The sequence below is a fragment of the Gavialis gangeticus genome, unplaced genomic scaffold (genome assembly GCF_001723915.1).
Source record: "Gavialis gangeticus isolate Ggan-Ray unplaced genomic scaffold, GavGan_comp1, whole genome shotgun sequence".
Lineage (NCBI taxonomy): Eukaryota > Metazoa > Chordata > Crocodylia > Gavialidae > Gavialis > Gavialis gangeticus.
The window spans coordinates 3352312-3372469 of NW_017728996.1; the positions used below are offsets into that span (position 1 = coordinate 3352312).

General features: G+C 48.7%; 1 protein-coding gene across 6 annotated transcripts in view; it reads right to left on the reverse strand.

Moving 5' to 3' along the window:
* Nucleotides 1-20158, reverse strand: part of CORO2B (coronin 2B) — a 141878-nt gene that overhangs the window by 36856 nt on the left and 84864 nt on the right. The window contains exon 1 of one of the 6 annotated variants that reach the window (XM_019503935.1): nucleotides 15408-15699. The exons of the other annotated variants lie outside the window; for them this stretch is intronic. Within the exon in view, the coding sequence (XP_019359480.1) occupies nucleotides 15408-15584 (177 nt within the window). The 5' untranslated portion in view covers nucleotides 15585-15699. Of the gene's footprint in view, nucleotides 1-15407; nucleotides 15700-20158 lie in introns of those variants that run through there. 6 annotated transcript variants of the gene reach the window in all.

Sequence of the window (20158 nt, forward strand, 5' to 3'; positions counted from 1 at the left end):
TTTTCGTTAAAGACAGAAATATTCTGGTTTGGAAATGACGACATGGCGACTCCTGGGAACCCTTGCTCTTAGCCCTCTCTAGGCCTGGCTCCCTGCAGGATGACATCTGCCATCTGGACCATGACAAGGGGCCGCCCTGTTCCACCTCCCTCCTTTACCAGGGACGACTGTGGTCATGGCAGTAGCTGTGGTCCAACGAGGGACCCTGAGGGGAGGACGAGGAGCACGACGTGTTTGGACTGCAGCTCCAGTGGGTAACTGTGGCAATGTTCCCGAACCAAAATATTTCCATTTGCACTGAAAAAGCAATCCATGAAAATAATACTCCCTGACTAGGGCACAGCTGAGGAGATAGCTCTCCCATCACGGTGAAGGAACGGGCGTTTTAGATGTGTCCTGGCTGTCATTATTGTGACTTTATCCTGCAAGGTCAGCTCTCACCCAGGCATCTTTTTGAATTAGGCCCTAGGACAGGCAAACTGCCAAATAATGACCTTCTGTGGGAGTGAAAGGTTTTTATAGGCCCTGGAAAGGCAGAACAGCAGATTTGCAAGGTACAGAAAAATCCAGTATTCAGTAATTTCAGTAGAAGGCACATTAGGATATTTTGCATTCTAGCAACACATGGCAGAGTCATTCAGACCCTCCCCTTTCCCTGCCTACCATGTGGCTGCAAATTACTGGAATGCAAAGCAGTTTTACAGGTTATTCTATTAAGTGCTATAACAGCCATCACTTACCAAAATGCTTTAGATAATCTAGCTGTCCACCTATTTTCATATTTGCATTAAGGCAACATTATTAACACACTGTCTGGAGTAGAAATTTATGCAACAGCTGTTCAATTCTGAGAGGACAGACCTTTTAACTCCATAAGTTAATATGCAGGCACTTTAATTTTGAGCTACCAGCTGAGTAATTTCCTCTGCTAAGTAGGTTTGATGGTCCTTGTCAAAATTCATTAGGTTTTCTGAAGGACAACATGCAGTTCGGAAACTAAACGGCTCCAGCCCCCAAATCTGATGCTTTCCACTAAAGCAAATCAAAAAAATGCTGGCATTTCTCCAAACCAGTGGGTGGGATACTCCTAACATCCCCTGACACTGGTGAAGCCACTGGCCTCCCCTGTCAAGATGTCGCTTCCCACTGCCATGCGGGGAGTAGATGTGCGTGGGTGAAATATTAACAGAGGCAGCGAGTGCCTGGTTTAACAGCCCTTTTGCTGGGTGGCAAAAGGAGAGGTCAACTTGCAGAACCCGTGAGCTGCAGCAATTAGAAAACAATGGGCAAATGAAACACGTGTGATTAATGCTGATAGATGAAAAAAAACGGTGATTTCATGCCATAATTTCGAACCCCATAAGCCTCCGCGCAGTCAGCCCTCAGGGACCTGTAATCACACGGTGAGGCTGTATCTATAAACCCCGGGCTACTTTGAGCTGTGTCCCAAATACCATTTCCTGGCGGGACGGGAGCACAACTCAGGAACTGCTCTACTGAGTAATGTTTTGCCGTTAGGCTTCTGTAAACGTTGACATTTTTCATCACATGTGCTTCGCAGAGTAATTCAGCAGCTTTAAATGTTCAATTTTTGTTTGCATGGGAAGTGGGGTAATTAAACAGTAGTATTTTGGAGCGAGAGAATTATTTTGATCACCTCTTTGGGGAAATAAAGAAAAAGGTCCATGAATTTTTCACAGTCGTTCAGACATTTGGCTGCTTGAGGAATGAACAGGAAACTGCCTTGGAAGTGGTTAATAATGTCGGTGACTCTGGAGTCCCGGCATGGTCAAAACAGAGTTTCATCGTTATTCCAGTGAGTTTCAGTGGAGGATCTTCGTCTTCACTGGGGCATGTTAATGCAGACAGGCCTTCCTAACAAAACCACGCTCAAGAAATCTGATTCAAAAGGTGCCGAATTATTGTTATAAATCTCACCTGCTTCTACACACTGTATTTATTTTAAAATTAAGTGTCCACCTCCTAACCAACTGAGGCTGACTCTAAAATGTATGCACTTCTTTTCACCGAGCAAAACCAGCAAGTTGAACAACAGCTACTATCCACACAGTTGTCACCTGCTCACAGGGATATTAAGGAAGGTTTCTGGTTGGCAGAGACGTACAGAAGAGGGCTGTGAGGACACAACATAGCTTGGCCTGTCACAATGGATTTTTTCTTTGAAGTGTCACCCGTCAGCAGTCTGAGACTTCAAAGGGTTTTTGGCACTGCTGCAAGCTTCTATGCAATATTCACTTATTAGTCTACACAGGAAATCCTATTTTGACATCATCAGTGTCAGCCTCATCTGACGGGAATTGTTCATTGCCTCAGATCCTTTGACTAAAGGAAACTTCAAAGTTCACTGCTCCCTTTGAGAAAGGTTAAAGACATTGCAGCGGGCTGGCTGGCAAAGGCTTGCAGCGGACTGTGCACTCCAGGCTGGAGGAGTCTGCAGCTGGCAGGGACTACAGCCAGCTGCAGGCAGCCAGGAGTGATTGCAGCCTGCCTTGGAGAACTGGACCAGCTGCAAAGGATGAGTGGCCGGCCACAGGAAGTTTAAGGCTCCTAGGGAAGGGAGCTAGGAGACAGGCTGATGCTAAGAGAGGGAGAGGGTGCTCAGCTAATGGTAGCAGAATCATAGATGACGAGGGCTGGAAGGGACATCAGGAGGGCACATCCAGTCCAACCCCCTGCTCCAAGCAGGACCAGCCCCAACTACATCATCCCAGCCAGGGCTTTGTCTATCTGGGTCTTAAAAACCTCCGAGGATGGAGACTGCATCACCTCTCTGGGTGACCTGTTCCAGTGTTTTACTACCCTCCCGGTAAGAGAATTCTTTCTAATATCTCATCTCAACCTCCCTTGCTGAAACTCCCTTGTCCTGTCATCTGCTCCCACTGAGAACAGCCCAGCTCCATCCTCTTTGCAACCCCCTTGCAGGGAGGTGAAGGCTGGTATTCAAACCCCCTCAGTTTTCTCTTCTGCAGACTAAATCAGCCCATTTCCCTCAGCCCCTCCTCACAAGTCATGTCCCCCAGCCCCTGAACCATTTCTGTTGCCCTCTGCTGAACTCTCTCCAATTTGTCCACGTCCTTTCTGTAGTGGGGGCCCCACAGCTGGGCATGGGACTCCAGATGTGGCCTCCCCAGTGCTGAATAGAGGAGAATAATCACTTCCCTCCATCTGCTGGCACCGCTCCTACCAACGCAGCCCAGGAAGCCGGTCACCTTCTTGGCAGCAAGGGTGCACTGCTGGCCCCTATCCATCTTCTTGTCCACTGTCACCCCCAGGGCCTTTTCTACAGAGCTGCTGCCCAGCCCATCACCCCCACCTGCACCAGTGCATGGGATTGCTCTGTCCTAAGTGCAGGACTTTGCACTTGTCCTTGTTGAACCTCATTCCTTTTGGCCCAATCCTCCAATTTGTCACAGAAGGCAATCAGTTGGTCAGGCATGACTTGCCCCTGGGTGAATCCATGCTGACTGTTGACTGCTTCTAATCACCTTTTTCTCCTCCAAGTGCTTACAAATGAATTTCTTGGGGATTTGATCCATGATTTTTCCAGGGACTAAGGTCAGGCTGACAGGTCTATAGTTCCCTGGATTCTCCTTTTTCCCTTTCTTAAATATGGGCACTATGTTTGCCCTTTTCCAATCACCCTGGACCTTTCCTGATCACCATAAGTTTTCAAAGGTGATGGCCAGTGGCTCTGCAATCACATCAGCCAACTCCCTCAGCACCCCGGGTGCATCCCATATGGCCCCATGGACTTGTACATGTCCAGCTTTTCTAAGTAGTCCCTAGCCTGTCCTTTCACCACTGAGGGCTGCTCCCCTCCTCCACAAACTGTGCTGCCCCGGTGCAGCAGTTTAGGAGCTGACCTAGCCTGTGAAGACTGAGGCAAAAAAAGCACTGAGCACTTCAGCCAAGGACTCTCCCAGGGTCTGTTAAGAGACCCAGGATGGCAAGGCTGGAGGCAGCAGCGCTGTGAGGCTACGAGAGGACTGTACTGTGGTGCTAAGGGAGCAACACAGAGCCACCAGCACCTTCTCAGGGGCTGGAGAGACCCCAGGACTGTGGGTCCCCTTCTACAGACCATGTTACACATGTTACTGAGCACTGCTTGAAGTAGGAGGTTTCCTGTGCAGTAAGTGTGCCCAGGGAACTAGACTATTGGAGCTAGGCAAATCCCTGAACCTGCTGTAGACATAAATATAAATATAGGGATTTCTTGCATGGGCTGCAGGTAGCAAGTAGCTGGGAAGATTATGCTATTGGCCTTATTGAAACCAAGTCAAAACTGTTAATTATGACTTTGCTCTTACAAATCTTATCCCCCTTGCTTATTCCATCTAATGTTTGCAAAGAGATATTGCCTTTATTTGCTCTTATGATATGCTCTTATCCTCATGCATCAGCATTTTGTGCTGTTATTGGCCAGATGAGTCCTGTGATAGTATCCCAGCTCCCCAGCTGGATAACCCTTTTGGTGTTAAAACAGCGAAAAGCTGGAATAAGCCAAGTATAAACATTCTTGAGTTTTTCTGATCATTTGCTCTCCGCCACAATACCTTTAAATAAAAATAATATGTTCCTGTCTAAATTCTTATTTGATTTCTGGAGAGCTACGAATTCTTTTGAAGCACTTGTTCCCCTCTTTCTTTTTTAAATTCAGGAACCTATTCACATAAACACTTTGTGGTATCTATTCAGTGTTAGTTTTAATCATTTTAAAACTTGCTCACAAACCCACGAAGAAAGGCTTTGCAAAAACAAAAGGGGGAAAAAATCAGCCAAATAATTAAAAATCTCAGAGACATACTAATTCCAAAATGTCTTGCTTTCCCAAGAGCCAGCTTCCCATTAATTGCTCATCATTCTACTTAACCTTTGTATCTGGCTAATAAAGTTATGCCTAGGCAACAGGAGAGAGAGAAGTTTCCCAATGAAAATGCTTCATATATTTCTTTAGTGGCTGGGATTCAAAGAATAAACACATTTTTCCTTTTGCTTAAAAAAGAAGGCTTTGTCTGCATAAGAGAGTTACCCTCTCTTAACTAACAGGGCAAGATTAAACTAGGGCTGGGTATTTGACCAGTCAATTGATTGGTCAGATATCAGTCAAAAATTGTAAAAAATTACCAATAGGTCCAAATAATACATAAAAAGCACACATTTTCCATTAAGAAATGTGCCAAAAACAATAAAAAATATCATCTCTCTCTCAAGAAAACTACAAATTTTTTTTTGGTAAAATCGGTTTTTGGTTTTTGTTTGGATTTTGGTTTTGCTTTTTGTAAAATTGATTTTTTTTTTGGTAAAATTGCTATAATCTTTGACGGGTCAAAAAAACCCCCACAGTCAATTGGCAATATTTGATGATGGATTAGACTGTAAATTGATTAAACAGATTTGGTAAACCCAGGGTCATTCCTGCATGGGCATTCGTATTTCATTTTAAACCAGGTTGATTCTAGATGAGCTAAAGCTGATTCAGATGCTGTTTAAATCAAAATGTGTCGCATCCAAAACTCAGTGATATCCCAAAATGATCCGTCACACCAATTAGCCTTAAAGTGCTTTGATCCTATGGTGACGGATGTTAGGGGAAAGAATGAACTCCCGGTTTTACTTCTGGAAGGACTTTTAAGAGGAGATGGTTTTAATTGGGTGATGACCATCTCACCACGGCAGCACCTTCGGGATGTTATCATTTGCAAAAAGGAAGAGGTGAAGAGATGAGGTCGAAGTGTACCGTCTCTTGCTAGGGGAGGGAGGTGGAGCAGACAGTTTCAGGGGAAAATGCTGAGAAATGACAAAAGTTTATCAACTTTGCATTGGCAGACACTTGACGACATGACCAGAGCGCACAGCAGGGGAGAAGGATCCCTTGTAAAATTAATGAATTGGAAAACTCTGTTCAGACTGTGCCAAAGACTACTAGCTGCATCCAGATCAGCTTTGGGACCGGGACAGGCATGTATATACCAGAAAGTGTTTCTTGGGCTCGGGACCGATTTTCTGGTCGCAACCCCACACCTGCACACGCTTGCAGGTCAGTGTTTAGTGAGGGTGGCCACGTGGGGTACAGGACACCCCAGTTCAAGTCCCTCCTTTATAGCACGGAGCTGAACCACAGCCTCATGCCTCCCAGGGAGCTACTGCAGCCCCCGGGGCCGTTCGGGGGCAGGTAAATCCATGAGACTTTGTTTCTCCATGCAAACTTTCACAGGCTTCAGGTTTCTGAGTTGGACAATGTCTGAAACCACCATGCTGAACATATATAGCTGCCCACCCATCGACCCCTGGGTCATGACAGGAGCACGCCTTTCCTCTCACACAGCGGTGATTGATGGGAGGATGCCGACAGGGAACCTTGAAAGGACACGCGGGACAGCCTCCATATCACCCCCACATCCTGCCCTTCACTGCAGCCGAAGCTGAACCGTGGCGGGACACACGCCCTGGAGATGTGCACAAGTAGCCCCTCGCCTTTCAGGCCAACCTCAGCTCTCACGTGCTCACCACTACACGTCCTTTCAGCACCTGAGCTCCTTCGCCTTCCTCCCAGCGCTAGAGCCACTGGCTCATTGGGGAGTGGTGCATCTCCAAACCCAGGGCCATACAAAAAGGCAACCCTGGCGAACAGACCAGCCGGTCGTTCCCTACGCTAGCTATGACTACTCCGCTCCCTCAGAGGAAAAGGAACTTTTTTTTCCATGCAGAAAACAATGAAAGAAGGAGCTTTGTCATAGACGAGGCAGTGGCTTGAGGCAGGTCTCCTCGATCTCCTGGAAACTCTTAACAAGGGTCCCGTCGTGATGGTATGACTATCTGCCCCCTCAGCTTCCAGCACAACCAGGGGATGCACCAGCACGCACGGCTCCGGCAGCAGTGGTTGCAGGCAGCGGGTTGGCCTCTGCAGCGGCTCCGCACTGCGCAGGGTCTTGCAGGGCTGCATTTCCACTGCCTTGCACACCTGAGCAGGCAGCATGCGTCTGACCGAGCTTCCCAGGGGACAGAAAAATGCAGCAGCCTACCATTGGGACTGTGGTTCCCCTTGCCGGCTCCAGCAGGATGGGACAAACTCCTGTGCCTGGCTGCAGATGGAGGTGGGGGCTGTCTGGCTCTCTGCAAGAGAAGATGGATGCCCCGCAGGGAGACGGGGAGAGCTCTTCCCGGGTGCCGACGTGCTCCACCTGGCCTCGCTGGTTCTCCCAAGGGCTCCACACAGAGATTCACCCCTGAGCAGCACAAGGACCACGGCAGCGAAGCCGCACTGGTAGGGCAGCTGCAATCGGGTCACCCCGGGCATTGATTTCCAATGTCCCGAACAGGTGCAAATCCTGAGCATCCTTGCCAAGGACGAGTGTAACTCAAGGCGACGCCGGCTCCGCTAGGGAACGGGGAACAAGCAAAGGGCCACAGGATGAGGCGGGGGGCCTGCGTCACAAGGAGCACGGCTCGACGCTGTGTCTCGCACCTAAGGTATTTAAGCGAACGGCAGGAACAGAACTAATGGAAGATGACGAGCAACTAGGGACTGGTTATCAAGCAGCCTTTCTTTTTTAATAACAGTTAAATGAAAAGAGACATCATTCGCTGCATAAATACCGCTTTTGTTATGCCTGCGACTGGCCAGCTGGGATTGCTGTTTCGACTCTGAATGGGAGGCTGCCGACAATTCAGGAGACAGCAGCAGGGTGAGCAGTAATGTGCTCTTGCTACCATTAGGCTCAGGTCTTGCTTCCAGGGGTCCCTATGGAGATGCGACCGTGACCTAGATTCAGTGCTTTTGCATACGGCAGTAAATCAGCCATCGTATTTGCCACGGAGGATGGCAGCCCCGTCATAAAGCTGCCACAGTCGGCGTTGATGTGGGAGGACGGGATGTGCCACCTGCACTCTTCTCTCCAGGCCACTTGGCCAAAAAGAGCAAGGCATAAAAACTTACCTACAGTCATTCCCGGACTGGAGTAATTTCCGGACAAGCAGCAAGCTTGGCATGGATGCCTCTTGCCATTTTTTTGTCTTATTAAGTTCGTGTTTTTCCCCAAACCTTCTCTATTCTTTGGTTGGTTGCATCAGCGTGATAGTTTCCATCAGAAATGTGTATTTATGGATTGAAGGCAACAGCCACAGGAAGCTCTTGTTTCCTCCAAAAGAAATAAAGGCAAGCAAACAAAACCCCCGCTTGCCTCTCCACCGTTATTTGGGATTCTGCCCTGGGTGGGGTTCCTGGTGACGTACTGCGTACGCGCCACATTTAGCCTTTGGCAGCTGAGACTCCTGAGCCTACAGCAGCCGTGTGGTCCGAGTGCCATTTGGACGCAGTGAAGCCAGGCCAGGACCGTTCAGTGTCTCTAGGCTCATCCATCTGGAGAACACCGGACACACTGACCGACCCAGTTGGAAGTTGACCCAGGCAGAAGCAGCAACTCCAAGAAAATGGAAAAAAACCAAGATCAGTGTTTGCTGCAAACATTTCAGGGTCTGTCCAAATGCCTCTTCTAGGTCCCGTAAAAAGGCCGAGTCCCGTAAAGATTCCTGTGCTGGGCAAAGGCTGGGCGCTTTGCAGAACAGGTGCAATGCAAGCTGTAAACACTTAAAAATGGGGACCGTTACAAATGTAAGCGGCCCATCGTTCACCAGAAGTTGGCTGAGTTCGGAGAATTTTCACTTGAGAATATGATCTCAGTCAAAAATGAAGTCATCCTCCAGCAGGCAAAAACAACCGCCTTCAAGCAACGGGGGAAATAATCAACTAAAGCAAATTGCCTATTTGCTGCTAGGGCAGCCAGCCAAAGGTGCTGCTGGTTACAGCACGCAATGTGCCTAAACCACATCAGCCCACTGGGTCGTTCGGCTTGGATGGACCCGTGCCGTGATACTGCACGTTACGCTGCTTTCCGTGGACTTGCCTGTTTGTGATGTATCACCAAGGCGTAGCCAACGCACCTGAATTTCGTGGAAAGTCTGCTCTTGGGAACAGGAAGGAGAGGGGTGGCCACAAGCCAGGGTCACATTGGCTTTCTCTCTCCTTGCTGGAAAAGCAATACAGGCCTTTCCTGAGGGGATATTCTGCTTCAGTAGTGGTCACCGGGAGGGAGCTCTCCCCGTGCTGCAGACTGTGTTAGAGTAGCATTAAAACACGCCTGCCTTCTGCAAGTCCACTGGCCTACTGCAGAGATGATTCCTGCAGGCGCTCTGAATCATCTTCACAGGGACAAATGGGAAGATCCTTTTGCTTGTTCCAGGAAAATACAGGAGGGAAACAGGCAGACGGTGCCTCCCCCCCTGTCCCAGACTATGTCCGCACTGAGCTGCTGCAGGGGCAGACGGCCTGGGGTGAAGTCTGGAGGCCTGGCCCTTGCATCCCTTAGGGGCAGGGGTGCTTGCAAGATGCCATAGCACAGAATGACAAAAGCTGACGGCAGCTGACTTGCTCTGGTGAGTACGCTCCTGGCACGGTGGCTCAGCTGGTAGCGATGCCGTCAGGAAGTTGGTCTCTCTGCCTTTTCTGGTATTTTAGGTGCAAAGCGATGTGCTGGAAGAGCCTTACACACAGGAATCCCAAGATGCCTGCACTAAGGACTACACACATCTCATGTTACTTTCGTCTACATTTTCCATGTGGATAGGAGCAAAGCCTAAGGATCCTAGCAAGGGACAGGCAGCTGGAAGCCCATTTCCAGCTCTGCTACCATCTCTGACCTTGAACAACTCGCGGGGCTTTTGCCCTCAGTTTCCCCAACTCTAAAATGGGAATAATGCCAGCCTGGCTGAGAGGATTTTCCCATGGCTTAACTCAGTGTCGGGAAGGCCTTTGAAATTCTCTAAAAATGGTGCATGATTGTAACTTTGAAGAACTCTGCAATTTTGCCCCGGAGTTAAAACTAACAACTTCTTTTATACTGTGGAGCCAAGTTAGACGTTTGTGAGCTTTTTCTGTTCATGTGAATATTTCCAGCCAGTCCTTAAATCACTGTTACACCAGATTATAAAACAGTCCATAGCATAAGCACATCTTATTTAAACCCATGAAAAATGTGTTAGAGAGAAACAGGTAAAGCAAGAAATGACATTTAATTACACTTTCTATACATGCCTAAGATTTAAGTGCCGGTCACCCTGCTAGCAGAGATACAGACAGAGGTGGGGTAGTCACAGGCATTGCATCTTCTGCCTAACCCTGTTCTGAAACGTTAGCTACCTGAACTTTCCTGAGTAACCGTCATAAAGAGACCTCCACATAGGCAGGGGTTTTGGTTTTGGTTTTGGTTTTACTACCACAAGCGCCAATGGGCATGGCTAGATGGCATTTTAGACCAGACATCTCGTATGTGCCGACAAATGCATAACTTTTTGATAGATGCAAGTTTTATCCATATTGAAGTGTAAAGCCCTGCTCAGTATTTGGTACGAATGTTTATTCCAAAACCAGCAACAGAGATCAAGTTTGTAAATTCCTACAATCATAGACAACGAGGGCTGGAAGGGGCCTCAGGAGCTCACATCTAATCCAACCCCCGCTCAAAGCAGGACCAGCCCCAGCTACATCATCCCAGCCGAGGCTTTGTCTACCCAGAAACCTCCAAGGTTGGAGATGCCAATACCTCTCTGGGTAACCTGTCCCAGTGTTTTACTACCCTCCTCGTGAGAGAGAGTTTCCTAATATCCAACCAAATTACAATGAGCCTTCTTTCCCCCAACTTTCCTGCAAAACCCGCTGCATACAGGAGTAAAAAAAATCCACATTTACTGGCAATGACAAGTCATCCTTCCTTCAAGGTTTTCGTCTACTAACCAGCAGAGGGCATTTGAGTTATGATTCCTGTTTCCTGCTGCCGAATATACCGTGCTAATAAACACTGGCAACTCACCCAGCCAGTTCTCACGGGCTGATTCCAGATGAACAATATGTTATTTTTGCACTGCTAGTGTTAGCGTATGTCCTGTGTCATTTTAGCCCCTCTAAAATGTATACTCCAGCATACTTACTTGTTGATACAGGGGTTTCTACGTTATACATTGCAATTATACTTATACAATCTACCTGCCCCCTCAGCTAATCCCTCTGTTCTTTGCAGGTAATAATCACCCTCTTCCTCTTCTGCTACACAATTAGGTTTATCTAATTCAACTGTTTTGTATTTGCCGTGTAGCTACTTCTGATAACTTCTCTTTGCTCCACATCCTCTTCCCTTTTCATGTTTTCATTTATGTAATGAGGTTAGACAGATGTAACTCTTCTCCCTGGTATTTAGCTTAAGCTGTGTGTGCTTCTTCCCCAAACGCAGGGAATATTTTGTGCCCCAAATCTTGTCTAACATCTCTCCCAGCTATACAGTGGATCCAATATAAGACAGTGCCAAGCAAATCCTGCATCTCGCATCTTCCCTGGTTTATAATGGCAATAATAAATGATTTACCTTTTTTAAGTTGCTTTTCACACAAAGAACTGTGTTTTCAAACCTAGCCTCTTACTAGAATTACTCCCCAAATTGCTGGGATCCGTAAAAATAGAGCGCCAACATTTTTCAACATGGGTGCAGGAGCAGAGACTTGATAGAGAGCTTTCCTTAGCTTTCACCTCCCCCTTGTCTTCCAAAAGACGTTGTTTGCAATGGGCTCCAACAAGGGATGCAACTAAAAGCCGGGACTTCAACCGTGTCTTGAGAAATCGAGTGCTTGGTTTGTGGCATCCTGGTGCTTTACAGGGGTATATTTACTCCAGAGTAAAACTCACCCCATAAAACCTGAAGTGTGGAATTTAATTTTCAGGTTTAGGAAAAAGATAGCCTTCAGGCCATTCTTAGGAGGATGTGGCTGGTAGGTTGATCATATTACTTTTAACATTTGTAATATATTCCTAAGTTGCTGGTGCCGACTACAAGGCTTGTAGACTGGCATGGAGGCATCAGGTCTAACCTAAAAGGCTTCATCTGGTCCTCTGGTTGAACAAAATGCTGGTTGATACGATACATGTCCATGTGGGTTCAAAAGGCCAGAGAGGAGACAGTCACATTTACAGTACCAAGTTGATGCTGCCACTGCAAGAACTCATATAATCTCTGAATACACATCCTGCCAGTGGGGCTGTGTTTCCCCGGTTCTGAGACTTTTTTGCCATCTCACAGGCTTGGGACAGAAATTACACACAATCCGGTATAAGTAACTGGAAAGCGGTTCAAATCTGCAGCACAACAGAAGTTCAGTGCACATAAACCGCTTTCAAAATGGCTGAAAATGATTTAAGATAAACCTGGATGGATGTCTCAGACTTAACTGATTTAAGTTAAACCAGTCTGTGGAACTTCTGTCCCAGACCCATCCCGATTCAAGTTAACTCACAATCCCCCAGCATCCCAGGATGCTTTGCACCCCCCCCCACCGCAAGCCCCCCTGGCAGGGTGGGGAAGCTAGGCTGGGCCCGAGCTGTCTGCTCCAGCCTAGCAGAGAGGCATGCTCTAACGTCCCCAGTTTCTGGCCTGAGCCACTGCAGGCGTGTGGCTGCATTTCCAGAATCAAAAGCAAATGTCTGTTCATTTGCCTATCAGTTCAGTCTATGCAGCTTAGACGAACCTGTGAAAATTAAATCAATTCAGCCTTGGGCTTTTTTCATAGATTTAATAGATTTCATAGACGTTAGGGCTGGAAGGGACCTCAGAAGATCATTGAGTCCAGCCCCCCACCCCTAACTGGACTTAGCCACAGTCCACAGGGCGTTGGGACAGCAGCAAAGAGCTCAAAGGGCAGAAACTTGGGAGTTCTTCAAGACTTCTGGGCAAACTCTGAGAAACTTGGATGGTTGTGCAAATGATCTGCACAAGTGAAGGAAAAGGAGAAACTAGGGGAAGTGGCCTGAACAGCTGGAGAGCCTGAGTGTTTTCTCTTAGGTGTGGGGGGTGGGCAACAAGGTAAATAAATTGCAGGCATTTTGCTCAAGTACCACTTACTTGGCAGAGTGCCCCAGGTCTCTGCCCATGACAGTGTTATAGCACTGAGCCATGTCGTCTCCCAGAGGAAGAGAGCTCCTTGGCTTATTTATGGCAGCTGGTAGGAGGCTATCACAGAATGAACAATAGCTACAGCAGAGGAAAGCTATGAGTCAAAACACATTGATAGCAGCACGCCACGTACAGGTCAGCCACACTGCTCTAGACAGAAAAACTCTAAACAGCCGTCAGCCCTGGTAGCCAGTCAAGCAGATGTCCCCAAGTCATTTTATACCAGCAGGAAATTGAACCTTTGCAATCTCCCCTTAAATGCACACCACTGTGCTGCCTGCCCAGCTGTTGCAAGCACGGCTGATGCATTTGCACCTGAGATGCCAGTACTCCCAAACTACGTTTCATTGTCCAGGGATGGAGAAGCATGGCGAATACTTCAGCCTTCCAAGGACCTACCAGCATCATCCTCCTCATTTTGTTAAGAGGCACTGTCAGACCTCAGTGGGAGATTGAAGCCATATTCTTCTGCCGACACCATGATGGACGTTTTCCTGTGCTGCATTTACGTCCCGCTTTCATCCTTGCAGCAGGAGAGTTACTGCTGTGGTCAGGCTGGGGCATGGCTGGCAGATGTGGGCCCCAGGTCCGGCCTGAATTAGGTTCCCAGGCAGCTCTCTCTAGGCTGGCTGCGGGCGGTCACGCTTGCGGAGGTGCACTGAGGCCCGCTGCTTAACGGCGACTTGAGCCACCTTCTCCCGCTAGGTGCCTATTCCCTTCAACTCCCTCTGGATTGGGAATTAGCTTCTTACGGGGCACGTCTACACAAGACACTTACTGCGCATTAGCCTAATAACACTGAGCAGTAGCGTAGCAGCCAAAAACCTACTGCTACTAGCCTACTGTGCAGTGTTATTAGGCTAATGCGCAGTAAGCGTCACACAGTAACCATGTGCCAGCACTCCTGTGTAGTAACTCTAGTTACTGTGCATGCAGTTAGTGTAGTATTAAGCAAGTACTAAACTAAATGCACAGTGTCTAAGGTGCATTAATGAATGTGTAGACTCACCCACTGTTCGGAAAAACAGACTCCACGTAATTCCCTGGCATGGCAGGCACTATCCCCACGGAGCCGTACGCAGCCCAGCGTGTGGGATCTTTGTATCAGGGACGGTTGTTTTGCTCTGTCACATGGGGTGGAGGGGGGGGCTGCTCTGACAGGGGTATCTGTGTGCGACACTCATGAAAATAATAATACAACAGCCATAGGGATGGGTGAAGGGTTCAGTGATGATCTGGCTGTCATGTGTAAACGTGGTAAGAGAGGTTTCCAGATTAGAAGTGTCCAACCACAACATGGCGGGGAAACATCATCCAATTTTTCAGGGGTGTTGGTTGTAGCCCTGTCGATCTAAGCACATAAGCAGACAAGGTCCTTTGGATGAATCTGGTATCTTTTATCAGACCAACTTAAACAGTTGTGGAAAAAAATGGTTAGCAAGCTTTCAGGTTTAAAAACCCTAAAAAAAATTTGTTTCCCCCAACTATTTAAGTTGGTCTAATAAAAGATATCCTATTTTTCAAGTAGCTCTACATACAGTAGTGGGAGGGGGCATGTGTGTGGGGGGGGGAGGGGGTAGCTCTTTCATTTTGTTGTAATTAGCAAATTAAATAAGAGTCACCCTTCCAGAGCGCAGGTCAGGCCGTTGAAGAACCGCCCATCTTGCATCCAGCTTCGACACCAAGGAAGCACGGTCGCAAAAAGGGAAGCATTCACAGAGGAGCCTTCCCTTTGCAGGAGGACAGGAGGCCACGAGAGGCTGAAAACCTGGAGGACCAGCGTGCGAGGTGGCAGGAAGGGCACGTGCTCACTGGCCAGGGCCCCTGCCGGGACTGTCGCTACTGGAAAGGAAAGGCCTGAGCTCAGACAGGACCGGGGTGAATTGTGGATGGCCTCACGAGCCAGCCTGCTCTTGGGAAGGGCTCTGGGGAGTTTGGAGACCTGGCAGAGATGGCTGAGGTGAGCACTGAAATTACTGGCATGTGCCAGGAGCTAGAAATGGTGACGCTCGGTCCCTGACCCTGCTGTTCCTGCAGCTCAATTAGCCCTGGGGCTTATGTCACCCCTGGGAAGTGCAGATGGAGATGCTTTCTGTCTCTCCTCCCCTGCCCTACCAACCAGGAACCCCAGCTCCACTCTCCTAGATAATCTCCCCCGCGCCCCTGGAGATACCCGTCACAGCTGACAGCTCCGTGCACTGCAGGTGCCGGTCATGCCTGGCCCCAGCTGTTCCCTCTCTGCCCCCCAGGATGGCTCCCAGCTGCTCCTGCCTTCAGAGGAGACCCATTGTCCAGCCCAGCTGGGTGTGAAGCAGCAGCAACAGCAGGATCGTCTCTGCAGCACTTGGAGAAGCAGATCCTGCCCTTGGGCCCTGCTGCCCCGCGCTGCTTTACCTCCCAATTGGTAAGTCGGAACAAGGGATGGAGCAAAATCCAAGCTCCTGCCGGGCAAGAGGGTTTGGATTCAGCATATGCCACATCCCAGCTCTGCTTCCAGCTTCCCCCTCCCCATCCAGCTCCTGTGGCTTTTGGATCTGGGGCCCTCCAATGCCAGCAAGAACAGATCTGCATTTCTCTCCTTCACAGCATGCATTAGTGTCTCCAGGCGGAGACCCAGCAAAACCTGGGGAGAGGGCAGGACAAGCACTTCCACCCCAAGCAAGCGCTGGCTAGCATTGTCCCGATCCTCGCTGTGGGTGCCAGGAGAGTGCTCTGCCTGCAAATTTGTATTAGCGATGGGTTATGATTAACCAGCTAGCAGAGCCGAGCGCTCACCTGCATAGCCAGGGCATTCCCAACGGCACTCTTCCAAACCTGGAGCATGCCAACGAGGCTTTTCCAGGATGTCCCTCTGAACAAGGAGCTCTCTGGCTGGCTTGAGCGTGTTGGGCATCGTGGGCATGTCTGTACCGCTAGGATGTCTGGTGAGACATGCCTGCCCCCCTCACTGCCATTCCCTGTACACCAGGAGCCAAACCAGTGCCTTGTATCTGGGTGGGAAGTAGCACATGAGAAGGAGACCAGGGAAGTGGAACCAAGCGGTCATCTTGTCACAGCAGGGCACAACTCCATGCCTCTCCATTTAATTGCATCTCCATCCAATTTCTTGAGCGTGGCTCCGATCCAAGGCTTGACCATGGCAGTTTGGACATGCTCACTAATAATGCATGCTGCATAGACAGCCATACTTCCCAGATGTAATGTAGGGATCTAGCTTGCAGGAAATAAGGCTGGCTGTTTATCTGTGTAGGCAATTAGCAGCCAGCTAATTAGCAGCCAGCCTTATTTCCTGCAAGCTAAATCCTCAAAAAGATTGTACCTTTTGCTCCCAGTGCGTTGCCTTGAATTCTGCAGTGTTCAGCCAGAAAAGATTTTTTTTCCCCAAACTGCTGCTATCCCACAGTGAGCTCACAAAGCACAAATACCATCCTCGTACAGAGCTAGTGAGGCAGAAGTCATGCTTCTTCCACAAAGTCCTTCCTAAAAATCTTTGCAAGAGGCCTAGCACCCCTCACCTCTCACATTTCCACCTGTTGCACGATGCATGGTCTGGGCTGCTGAACTGTTGCTGTTATGAGAACGCACCGTTCTTTGGATGAGGGGCTGGGGCTGGCTAAATGTATAGAAAGCCAACTAAATAAAGCACAACTGCAAATAGATCCACGGGCGGATGGAGCTTATTCTTTGCCAGCTGTGCTGAAACAAGCACGCATTGTTTGCCGCAGTCAGGCAATGAAAAGACGAGTCGTTGAGATTTTCGCCTGGCCAACCCCAGGAAATGTCACGCACGCGGCTACACCACATTGTGCTGCTTCGACCCGGGAAAGCCGTCGCATCTCGGAAATGCCACTCGGTGCCATGACACGATCGGATTACTCGCGGTCGTGACACCATGTGACTAACAGCCCCAGGACTCGGGTGAAAAGTTAATTTCTGCCTCTTCAGAGAAAAGGCTTTTAGAGATAACTGTTCTCCATGGGGAAGATATTCTGATGCTCTTTACAGACTGGCCCTTTATGTCTTGCTCTCATTCTCCCCAACTGCTTTTCCAGGGATTTTAACAGGGGGTCGTAGTCGCCTCTCCCTGCCAGTGTTTAAAGCTACTTATTACTAATAAGAGTTGAGTGTGCACAGCTGGAGAAGCACATAAACACCCTCCTCCTCCAGTTAAGAGCCCAGGGCAAGGTGTTTTCTATCCTTCCTCCCTCTATTGCACAGGCTACATTTTATTGGCAGCAAAGCAGAGCAGGGCAAAGCATCGACTGCCTTTCACTGGTCTCTGCCATGATTTGACATCTCCGATTCTTGGGTATTTATGTGGGTCACTGCAGAAATACACCAAATGCAGCTTCATAGCTGAGCTGCTGCGTAAAAACAGTCTTAACACTAGATTTTCAGCAGGGCAGGCGCAGGATTCTGGAAGTTGTAAATCCCCCCTTCTGAAAATAGTGTATTTTGTTTCTTCCTGGTCTCCTTCTCCAGTGGGCTCTCCAACCTAGCATGCTCGGGTAGGACCAGGAGTCATGGACCTGGGCATTAGCAGCAGCGTTCACTTGCTTTGCAGCACTGTTCACTCGGGCTCTCAGCCTTGCCTCGAAACCCGTTGGCGATGTATATTTACTTGCATCCAAGGGACATACGTGCATGAAGTGCTATCAGTGTTAGCACGGGACAGCCGTGTTCAGAAGTCAGAGTCACCTGCCTGTATTCCCTCTGTGTCAGGTGAGACCTAGGAGAAACCTCTACCCCCTTCTATTTTTCCTGTGATAGTAGCATGACCCAGGCTTTGTGGTGTATGCAGTGAGGAGTCCTTATACATTTAAATCAAGTTACTTATACATTTAGATCAAGTTAAAGCATTGCAAATTCTCAAGCCCTTCACAAGTCCTTATACATTTAGATCAAGTTAAAGCAATGCAGATTTTAAAAGTCTAAACTGATCAAAACCTGCCCCCCCCCGAGAAATCATCCAGCATTTACATGGCCACAGGTTCTTGCTCCTAACAGGAGCTTTTGCATGATCTCCTGCCTTTGATCTGAATGATACCTGCAAGGCTAGATAAATTCAAGAGATCAGGTTAGCTATCAAGTTGGGGGCTACAACTGATGACCAGAGGGATTCTGTTGTCCTTGTCACAGGTTTAGTATATTGTAGCAGGTTGGCGCACAGTTTGCATCTGGCTCTATTCATTTTTAGGGGCTACAGCTTTGGGATTGTATTGCAAGTGTAGGAAACACTATTGTACATCCCTACGTTGTGTATCCCTACTGATGGGATCAGAGCAGGCGTGGTTGTGATGTAGAGCTTGGCTGTAGATGACGGATTTAGTAGCGTGCTTAGGATGAATACCAATGGCATGGAGATAGCTGTGATGGTCGGGTAGTTTCAGATACAACGTGGGAGTGTTGTGGCTACTGTAAAGTGTCATTGCGGCATCCAAGAAATGAATTTGCTGAGCGGAGTATGCAAGAGTTAGCTCGATGGAGCAGCGGAAGTTGTTAAAAAGATGAAGATGTCATCCATGTACCGAGGCGTGAGAGGGCAGCTGTGGAAGAAATGAACTTCAAGGTTTCATAAACATACCGGCATACTGGGGGCTATGTGTGAGCCCATGGCAATGCCATTCATTTGTAGATATAGGGAGTCAGTCAGGTGCTGTGGAGGGGCTAGGTGTGTGGTGTAGCGATCGCTGCGTGGCTCTGCATCATCGAAACGTCCCTTTAATCGCAGGTGATGGAAAAGGCCCTGAGGTCTCCACATGGCTGCACCTTATTGAGCTGTGTAGTGAAGCAGAAGGAAAGACCACGGGATAGTACAGATACCTCTGGGAACCAGAGCGTGGCTGGATGGGTTGATGATAGTGCTGTGGACTGTGGGGTTGGAGTGAATAAATTTGGAAAGTTTCACTTCTGCCATCTCCTTAAATAACGGCGGGGTCTGTGATAGGCTTCAAGGCTGGATGGAGAGATTTCCTCTCCGGTGAATGGCTGTGATGTCTGGGTGGTCCCGTACGCCGTTTGCTAGCTCTGTGAGTTGGGTGCTATATACATTCACTGCGCGGCGAGGCACCGCTTGGCAGAGCGGGTTGTGTCGCACGTGGAGCGGAGTGGATTGAGTCCCTCGGGTAGGGCGCTCATCTACTTGCATCTGGGCAGAACGAAGGTGTTTGAGCGTACCTGAGCAAGTTCCTTGCGTAGACTGATTGTAGTCCATTTCTTTTGGCAGAGCAAGGTGCCTTCGTGAGCATAGAGGTGGTTAGCCATATTAGTAGGGAGTTAGACAGAAGTTAGGGCATGGTGGCTACCAAAAGGATGAACTGGTTTAGAGAGACATGAGCTTTCCTGGGCAACGGCCTACATCATCGGATGCTAAGGCACTTGGATGTTTTCCTTAGGGACTCAGTGACCATGTTAAAAAAAAAAGTCCTTCAGCCACCCTTCTTGCAAAGGGAAGCTTGCAACGAGCCCAGAGCATGCCCTAACTGTCTTGCAACCCAGCTAGGGTTGCCAACCCTCCCGGGTCTGCCGGAATTGGCATCCATCTCCTGGGGACCACTGAAAGCAGTCCGGGAGACTGATCTTGTGACCGGGTTGAACAGTACAATTCATGACATTATGTCATGCTGGGAAAAACATCTCCCGGAAGAGCTTCAGTCAGAGTTGGCAACCCTAAACCCAGAAGGCCAAGAAAAGGGCCCCGCCTTGCTTTTAAAGTCTCAACATTTTGAGGGGATGACTCAAAACTTCTAAATAGGCGATGCTGGCAACACGAGCTCAGCACACAGGCTTTATTTTCAAGCGCATGGGACTTGAGTATGTGAACTGGGACTGAAGTCACACAGTCACCGCTTCAGAGTCCTCCACTTATGTCAGTAAAATGGGAGCAGCATGAGTACAGCCAGAGTATGAAGCCTGGCAGAGGCATGAGGACACTGGCTTCAAGGAGGCAAAAGAAACTAGGTCCCGGCCAAACTGCTCCCTCAGGATCATCCCAAGTAGGCCATTACTGACCCAGCCCAGCCAGGAGCTAATACATGTTTCCAGGGAAATGTTTATTCATGAGCAGGCTGGACATAAGTCAGATGCATTGCTGGGGATGGCAGCAGGACTGAAACCCACTTAACATCCAAACCCTCCCTGTCCCG